This window comes from Nicrophorus vespilloides, unplaced genomic scaffold (assembly GCF_001412225.1).
Source record: "Nicrophorus vespilloides isolate i.1.1-1 unplaced genomic scaffold, Nicve_v1.0, whole genome shotgun sequence".
NCBI lineage: Eukaryota > Metazoa > Arthropoda > Insecta > Coleoptera > Silphidae > Nicrophorus > Nicrophorus vespilloides.
Window position 1 is genome coordinate 85,687 of NW_017098500.1, and position 10,146 is coordinate 95,832.

General features: G+C 33.8%; 2 protein-coding genes across 2 annotated transcripts in view; one reads left to right on the forward strand and one right to left on the reverse strand.

Moving 5' to 3' along the window:
• LOC108562605 (inactive dipeptidyl peptidase 10) overlaps positions 1-10,146 on the reverse strand; it is a 74,088-nt gene that overhangs the window by 56,150 nt on the left and 7,792 nt on the right. The window lies entirely within an intron of this gene.
• LOC108562586 (carnitine O-acetyltransferase-like) lies at positions 5,248-7,115 on the forward strand. The gene has a single exon (XM_017920983.1). The coding sequence runs from the start codon at positions 5,273-5,275 to the stop codon at positions 7,112-7,114; it is 1,842 nt and encodes a 613-aa protein (XP_017776472.1). The 5' UTR covers positions 5,248-5,272; the 3' UTR covers position 7,115.

Here is a 10,146-nt window from a genome sequence, read left to right on the forward strand (position 1 = left end):
TATCCTGGAGAAATCTTATCATTAGATGAAGCTATGCTCCTAAGGTTGCGCCTATTGCTTTTACATATCCAAACAAAAAGCAAAGAATGGTATAAAACTTTATGAAATATGCACTCCTGATGATATTATTTTAAACATTTTGATTTACTCTGAGGAAAAAATGATTGTTACCAATGAGATAGGCTATGCTAAAGCTGTAGTGCTAGAACTATATAGAAGATAATTAGGAAAGCACATGCTCACTCACATAATTGGAACACTTCGTAAAAATTGCAGAGACTACCCTAAAGTTGTTGCAACAAAATTAAAATAAGATGAGTCAGTATTCAGAAAAAGATATAAATTAACTAAAAATGGTGTATCATATAAGCATTTTGGACAGTACGCTGGTATACAAACTGTTAACATGCTCTTTCTCTGAAGTTTGGAGTCAAGGATCATACCAAGATATTTTGCTGTATTGGCAAATGATAATGCAGTGATATTGATGAAGATTGGTTGATGTGTAATCCTCTAGTTTGTGAAGTAAAAAAAAATATTATTAAGATACATTCAGCTGTTTTCCATGCATCTGGTACCTAGTACATAGTTCAACCGAATTAAAGCTTTGACCAATGTAGATACTTTGACTGAGGCTATTCTTTGAAATATTTCAAGAATTTCGCCATTGATTAATATAAACGAGCTTTTTCGCATTGAGGTTGTTCTTAATTTCTTTAGCATCTAGTTTAGTAGTAACTAGTGAAATATTATCACGTTAGACCTTTGGTTCAAATTGATTTAAATACAAATTAATTAATGAATAAATTATTATTTGTTAATTTTTATAACTTTTAACAACTTTTAATAACATAATAATGTCTCTCGGAAACATTGTTTCTGCAGCATTCGCTGTAATATATTAAGTAATAAGTCAACGAACCATATGTGTGTGTGTGAATTTAAGGCAGTAAACTAAATTACGAGCATTTTATTACAAAATGTAGTTGAATGTCGCAACGAGTGTTTAGTGTTGAAAATAAACTGTCACGCCCTTTTCGTTATTGTGGAAATAAAATACATTCCAAGCGTATTTAGAATCGCAATCATCGTTGCTTTGATTATCCTTGCCAGGATAATGTATTATTTGTGTTTGCAGAGAAGGTGGCGGAGCGAGTTTAGCATTCAATTTATTTGCACTTGATATTGATCCAGACGATCCCCAAATGGGTCTGACTTGGAATGAAAGAAAAAAAATCGACGCGGAAATACGCATTTTTTTTTGGGTATGTGTGCTAATTGAGCGAAACGTGTCTTGGCCTTCCGTGTTTGTCCGTTTTTATGTTTTCGTTTGGAATACATTAAAAGTATTTATAACGCGCGGCTATGCAGTGAAATAGAATTAATGCGTCGTTTACCAGAATACATACATTTTAATACAATCCACTTTGACCTGAAACTTGGCACTTCCGTTGTAGGTTAATATTAATTACAGGTAAAAAAAAAAGAACGTGCTCAGTTGGATCTATGAAAATACGCAATAATTTGAATGGTAATTTTTCGGTGGCTGCGCCGGGCTTGCACTTGTTTCCATTTCCGCAACGGATGGAATATTTTGTATATTTATTTTCATTGCGTAATTGTGATTATTTCGAATGCTATGAATATATAAATAAATTGTAGCTACAATTAGTTTGATATATGATAAGTTCTTGAATAAACATACTTTTGTCAATCCTAATGGTCTCCATAAATCCGCTTTGCAAGTTTGCTTGGAATGTGGAAGATGGTTTCTGTTATGAGGATCGTCGCAACGTTTACACGGCCCTACATGCAGATTGAATCAACATGCACTGTTCTAACTGGCACGTATTGAAACGGGCCTGCATTGTACGCAAATTTGATAATGCGTATCAACCCACATACGTCCATCAAGTAAACATTTATGATAACGTTAGGGAGGCTGGAAACCGGTTAATTAATGGTTTTGGATGGAGATCGTGTCGCATCGAGAGAAGGATATTAATTTTCGAAATTATCCGGTCGCGAGGAAAACTATTGCAAACCTAGGAGTCATTAATAACGCTCGCATTAATGCGAAATTTTCGGCTCATTTGCATATGGACTTTTCGTTTCGTTTTCCCAGCGTGGATCAGTCTAATTAATCGAAACGCATATTTCCTATAGCGTTTCATTTCCTTCTTTCCACGTTTTCGCTGCTGCAAGATGATTTATATCGCTGATGCCATACATTATCGAGTTTCTTTTGTTGAAACCTTTCTGGATAGCAAAGATGTATTATTTTCAACTCCGTTTCATATAAATCGTACATATCTAGACGTAAATTAAATTACAATTTTATTAATCGCGCGGCGTTTGTGAGTCGTCAATGGTCAATCATAACTTAGAAAAGATTCATACTGAGTGACGATTTGTAAACAAAATATTATTAGCAGAGTCTACCAGACGCTGCGCAAGTAATGATTTTCCATTTTTTTTAAAGGGTAAGTTATAGTGATTGAAATATATATAATGAAATTAAACATCACCCAGAAATTGAACCGAATGTAGAGATTTTACAAAAATTAGCAAAGACAAATAATTAGAATCAAACGATAGTAGAGACGATGAATATTTTTTTTACATTTCTATAAAATAAACGTGCTTATAAGCTAAAATTTTTTTCTCAAACTAATCAATTCTATGTTTATATAAATTAATACTAACGTTATATTTAACTGAGTTTTTTAGAGTTTAACAAAAGGTTAAAGCACAACCAATATTTTCAAATAAATTCACACCAAAACATCAATTTCAAAATTATTTCTTTATCAATTTCTTTATTGGATATTTTATTTCCAAAACCCTTAACAATGAAGAAAAATGTAGCCCTGACAACAAAATCATCATAAACAAATTCAGTTATAAGAATCTAAAATTATGTATTTTAATAAAAATGGAAAAAAACAAAATTTAAAACGATTATTTCTAGAAAAGTGGCTTTAAACGTCCAATCTAAATATGTAGTTATTTTTTTTTTCTATTTTTATATTAAGATTTACATTTTTTTTTGTAATGTAACGAATTTTCCCATGATTTCCATTACATTTAGGATCAATAATGTAAGAAATTTGTGGACAAATACTACAAAATAAGTGAGGTTTATTTAAAAAAAAATAGGATTCAAGACATTATATTTCTTATGAATGTGTTTACATTTAATAAAACCACCGTCAGCATCAATAACTGCTTCGATACGAGATTTGTATAAAATATGATAATATGAAATAAAAATAAAGCAACTATAATAAAATCAGACTGTTTTCTTAAAAATGCAGATTTTAATTATAAATTCAATTAATTGTAAATCCATAAATTTTCTATGATATCAAATATTCGTAAATATTTCTTTGAATTTTCAGTAGAAATGCGCGTAATTAAATGCAGCGGATTCCGTAATTAAATTGGCATTTCGACAGGACTAAAAATAAAATTATAAAAAAAAAATTTGTAGTGTCATGAGTAATTAAATGTCTGGCTTGTGAAATTCTGATGACTGCGCAATTATGAACGATCAAAGTGAATAGACATCAATTAGCGATGAAGAGCAGAAGCAGAGACGAATCGAGGAGATAGAGAGAGAGAAACCAAAAAGAAGAAAAAATGCGAGAGATGCAAATTGATTGTGATTGCAGCTAATAAGCTTTGAGCTGAACGCAAAAGAAAATAAGTAAGTGTTCTGTGTTTAATGAAGAAGCTATAAAGTTGATGTTATCGTTCTTTAGTTATTTCGCATGCCGATCACGTTTAAATCAGATGATGACACAGCGTTTGTCCTTTTTTTCTTATCAATGGATGCGCCCTTTGTGATACCTAAATTTATTATTGCTGGTTTCAACATCCGAACACCAATGATTGATATAAGTTTATTCGCTATTGTCGTTTGCACGTCCTTTGAACCTTAATCGCGCATTTAACGGACGAAAGGGTTGAACTCGTAATTAAATCGAAAACTTTGCAAACACCGTCGATTTGTGTCCTTTCCAGTCGCTTTGATCATGATTAAATATAATATTCGTCGGTAGTTCAGTTAATTAAAAGAAACCCTTCCATGGTGTAACTTTCGCTAATTAAATGCGCTGCACTAATAGAATTTCAAAACCGGCAAATGTGTGTCGTTGCATCTGCACTCCCGCGCGTTACGCAATTATCATTAAATATCACAAGAACATGCAGCTCGTTTTAATGCGTAGTTAATAAGAAAACCACTTAGTTTCGTAATATGGCTAAATTAATATGTCGTAGAACATTAACAATTATTTCTTTAGGAAATTTTCACGGAACACTTTGGAACATAGTTTGGGAATCCCAATTTTATTTAATTGGTTAGAAATCGCGTATTTTTTTAAATAAATTAATGTTTAATGGATAAACTAATTTGTTCTAAATGTATACTCATTAAAAGCAAACTATCAAAGACTATTGAATTTACAAATTACTTTAATTGGTAAACACAACTTTATATATTTTATAAAGTGCTCACCGGTATTGATCAGTTCCAATATTAACAAGAACCGAAATGCTTTCCGTCGTAAATTGAAAATGAACAAATAAGCACGTTCCGCACGCGCGATTTTTAAAATTGCTCAATTTGCAGCTACTTTTTAATCTCACTGCACATATTTTTAATCCCAAGCTGTTTCATAGTAATACAATCAACATTTATGGAACATCGTGCTGTTTGTTAGCTCTTTTATTAAGTACATCATTTAAACTAATAAATAATAATAAAATAGAACCATTATCCGTTACTCGCGTGGCGTCTGAGAAAACATAACACTTATTTTAGAAAAATGTAAAAACAATATCTTCTACTATCGTTTGTTTATATATTAATTTTATATCATGATCATGATGCAAATTATAAAATTTAAATTAAAATATATTCGTACAATTTTTAATATATATATTTAAATATTTAGCTTCACTGTTAAAAATAGAGAAATTATTTCTCTAACTTTGTATATATTTCTATTATATGTTCGTTATTTATTTTCATTCAGAAATATGCACTAAACTAAATCTATTTGTTTGCTTTCAACGCGGTTTATTAACGGTCCATGCACAAAAACAAACACGTCGGATGTAAAATAATTCGTAACAAATGTTGTCACGCGTTTTCGCAATTAAAATTTATTATTTTAGTAACTTGTTTACGGGATACGTCAGTTTGACGTTATTTTTTTTATTTATTTTCTTTTTGCGTTATTTTCTAAAAGTTTTATTTTAAAAAATGTATTGGAAAGTAGTGCGAGCTGGTTATCAGCTGGCAGAGGCTAGAAGCCGTGGAGTGCTGCGGATAAATGTGAGATACTTGAAGCAGAATTTGCCCAAACAGCCTGTACCAAAATTGGAAGATTCGATCAAATTATACTTGACATCGGTGAGGCCCCTCCTGGATGATAAACAGTTTGGAATCACATCGGATTTGGCGAAGAAGTTCTTGGCAGGAGATGGTGCTAAATTGCAGAAGATGTTGGAGGAAAAGGCGAATGCGACGGAGAATTGGTTGGCGCTTTGGTGGTTGAACGCAGCCTATTTGGAGTACAGAAGACCTGTAGTTGTGTTCTCAAGTCCCGGACAAGTGTTGCCTTTTGTAAAATTTAATTCCTTGGATGATGAACTTAATTACGCAGCTAGTTTAATCGTTGGAAGTTTGGAGTACAAGGAATTGATCGACGATGACAAAATACCTATAGATAAAATGGGAAAAGATGATCTGGATATGCAGCAGTACAAGTTGGTTTTTGGAACGTGTCGCAATCCCGCAATTCCCAGGGACACACAAGAGTTCAATCCGAAATCCAAGCACATTATCGTTGCCCATAACAATCACTTCTTTAGGGTAGATGTTTACGGTGAGGATAATAAGAAATTAAGCGTGAAGCAGTTGGTGGCGCAGATGAAGAAATGCGTGGAGCAGTCGAAAGCAAAAGGGCCAGCAGTGGGAATAATGTCGAGCGAGAACAGAGATACTTGGGCAAAGGCTTTCAAAAAGTTGATGGCTGATGCAGGCAACAAGAAGTGTGTGGAGGAGATTCAGAAGTCTCTATACTTGATGTGTCTTGATAAACCAATGCCTAAAGGAAAAGGAAATGATATATCCATTGCTAGTCAACAGTTCATAACGGGTGGAGGAAGCACTGCGAACTCTGGTAATAGGTGGTTCGATAAGACTGTACAATTTATCGTTTCTGAAGATGGTTACAATGGATTAACTTACGAGCATTCCCCAGCAGAAGGAGTCCCAATTGGAGTGATGTGCGATTTTCTTGTGGGATATCTCAAGAAGAAAAGCGCAAATAATGTTCCCGATTCCAAAGGATTCAATCCCCCGGCCCATCTAAACTTTAATTTAAGTCCCGATATCAACAAGGAAATTGAGTCTGCTTCAAACAGCATCAATAAATTAGCTAATGATCTGGACATGAACTGCTTCCTATTCAAATTGTATGGGAAAGATTTCATCAAAAAGATGAAGGTTAGTCCGGACAGCTTCATCCAAATGTCCTTCCAGTACACTTTCTACAGGATGTACAAACAGCCGGCTGCTCACTACGAAGCGGCAGCAACCAGAAAGTATCTTCATGGACGCACCGAAACCATCCGCTCTTGCTCCATCGAGTCGGTAGCTTTCGCCAAAGCAATGCTCGATCCTAAGATGTCTCCGGATGATAAATTTAAAGCCTTGAGAGCTGGCGTCAACAGCCACAAGAAGTACGCGGTTTTGGCACGCGAAGGATACGGAATAGATAGACATTTGCTGGGTCTCAAGTTGTTGTCTATAGAAAAGAAGATGCCGATGAATCCTTTCTTCTCGGATATAGCTTTCACGAAAAGCACTCACTTTCGACTATCCACCAGCCAAGTTCCCCAAAGGATGGACGGTTTCATGTGCTTCGGACCTGTGGCTTTGGACGGTTACGGTTGCTGCTACAATCCACGCAAGAACGACATATACTTCGCGGTTTCATCATTCAACTCCAATTCCGAGACGAGTTCAGAAAAATTCAAGACCAATCTTGAGCAGACCTTCACCGAGTTGAAAGATCTCTTTGGAAAACTCAAAAAGTAAAATTGTCATGATAATTATTCGTTTTTTTTTTTGGCAATAAAAAGTAACATTTAGATTAATCCGAAGAAGTGTCTCCCTGAAATTTTTGTAATTAGTCTCGACTTAATTAACGTCTCGCAAAGAAAATTGCACTTTGTATGTAAATAACCCATTTTTCAGAATTCTCCTTTGATTAATATCTCAAAGCTTCGCGCTTTTAAACCGAGCATTTTCATTAAAATTTTTCGCTATTTATACGCCAACAATTCGCAGTCACTGCATATAAAATAAAACGAGTTTAAAGTTTCCCAAAAAAAAAATCACTGGGTTTCACTATGGTCTATACCTCTTTTAAATAACTTTAAATAAATCGTGAAAATTGTAAAATGTTTGCGCTTTGTGAGGTTTTTTCTGTTGATCGGAGTGAGAAAATCTGTTAAAGTGTTAAAATTTAAAGAGTATTTGGGACCGGTGAGTGGAGACATATAAATACAGTGCATCCCCGAACGCGGAACGATGAAAAATCCTGAGATCGCCTTTGGAGTGGCAACTAGCCAAGAGGAATCCGGAATTTAGTACAACCGTTCGGAGAGAAAGAATCTTTATTTTCAAACCACTGACGGCACGCCGAAAATCGCTTCTTGCATACCAAAAATTATAACTTCCGAAACATTTCTTTGCCTTTGTTCTTCAAGACATTCCACTTGTTTGCAATTAATTAAAGTATCTTTTAACTCACATTCCTTAATCGTTGTTTGTATTCAGTTATACAGTTAATATTTCAAATATTTCATTTGTTGTTCTTGGAATATATAAAACTAATACTGAAATAATTATAGATTATAAAATCAATGCATGTAGTTTTAATAATTTAGTTTGGTTTAAGTAAACCGACACCGACTATGGAGATTATATAATCTGAAGGCTGAATGTATTATTTACAATCGTAACACTGGGATGATGGGATCAATGCAGACTCGAGGAAAATCCGTTTGTAAGCAAATTAGAGATGAGTTTATTTTAAACAGGAAGAACAGGCTTGGATAGCAGCCAGGAGACTTATTCGAATGCGGCCACGGGAATAGTAAACCTGACTTTATTGCACAGGCAAATCGTTCCATTGATTGACTGGACTGCCGTATTCTACTAGGTCGAGCGACACCACAACCACAACGGTGAGATAATGTCTGTTACGAAAGAGCGTCTTAATTGGATATCAAGGGAAATCGATAATCGCGACGCGAATCCAGGTAATTGAAAAAGAAAATTAAATTGTTACCTTCGCTTAGGCCGGATCTATACCAGGAATGCCTGAATGATGTTTTATGCAATATTATCGACTAATCTCAGTGCAAATCTCTGTTTCCGTTATTCAAAGTTGATTAGCTTTTGCACTTCCCTACTTCCATGGATATTGCTTTTAAATCTAATTCCTCTATTTTATGATAATTGAATTTACCTATTTTTTCTTTTACAGCATTGCATTATTTTTTATTCCAGGAAATAATGTGATGTTCTCTGTAAACCTGAAGCAAGGTAAGCTATTAAGTGTAACTGAATATGCAAGTATAATATGCCTTCAATTTATACCTTAGCACAGATTCCTGGAAAACGTCATGCGAAGCGAAAGCAGTAGAGAATTTGAATATTTTAGAGGTCGCAAGGTTTATACAACATATTTCGCAGGTGAAGTGTGCGATGTACACAAATACTCAATTATTGATGGAAAGAATCTCGGCTTTAGGAGATCTGATCCCAAGGCGACACATCTCTGGGACGGATTAATAATTAGTGACTTTCCATTAGCTTTTGTTAAACTTAGCAATAACAACGGACTGACATTATGAAAACTGGAAAACTTTGTATTGTAAACGAACAATAAAAAGTGGATAGTCTACATAATGCAGTTGGATAACTTTTTTCAATGTCGAACGCGGATCGTCATTGGAGGGCGACCAAAGTTTCCTGTTAGTTATATCACTTTGCACGAGCAAATTTCCGTATGTTTTCTCATACACGTACGCTCTCATCTAATTCCTCCACTTTACCTCAATTACAACAATAGTTACGTAATTTTGAAATAATTCTAATAGATTTAATTGTAGTTTGCGCGCTTTGCTTCAGAAGTTAGTTCATTTTTATAATTGTATTTTAATCGACTTTAGAAATGATTTTTTCTATTGAATCGTAATGTAATTTTCGCTGTGAAATATTTATTAATAAATCAATATTTTAACAATGAAAAATAAAACAAGTATGTAAAACTAAAATACATTTTGATAATTGCAGTTATTAACACCAAACATACCAACGTTTCATATATATCTATTTCTTAAATCTTACGTTTTTTTTTGTGTTAAAATAAACGTTATAAAAGTATAAAATATTTGTGTAGGACAATTGAAGTAAAAAAGTAATTACAGAAAATCTGTTGTATTTTTTTAAAAGATGAAAAATTGTAAAAAAATTTAATGATGAAATTTGGAAAACTATATGATAAAAATTTTTAGTAGATTTAGTACAAAAGAGTTGATTCTTATAATAAATCATAGAGAAATGATTAAATAAAATATAAATTCGCAATTCTAATTACAGTGTAACCTCGCGTAACGAGTTTACTCGTATAGTGAAACATATTCAAAAATCCGCACAATCCGGGACTCTTTTCTTACTTGTTATGCGAGGTTCCACTGTATATTCTTGTTGGTATGTGATACTATCCATGATGTATACATGCACATGGTCGTTCGTCCAAAGTCTATCATGCATATCAAAGGGATTTGTACAGTAAAGTAATTTGCATTGTATTCGAATGCATCTGCTTCGGATTCGGATCGGAATAACATTAACCTCTTTGAAATGAAATACAGAGACACACGCGGTGGGCGATGGGAATATTTGCATGGAATCGAGTTAAATCTAATGTGATCGTCGCATTTTGTAGTCAGGTGTGTTGCATTTGCTTTCTCTTAATTTATTATTGGGAAGGTGGGAACCCTCCCTCTGTCCTGAGGCGATTAATATAAACTCGGTGGACCGACCTCATCGTTGTA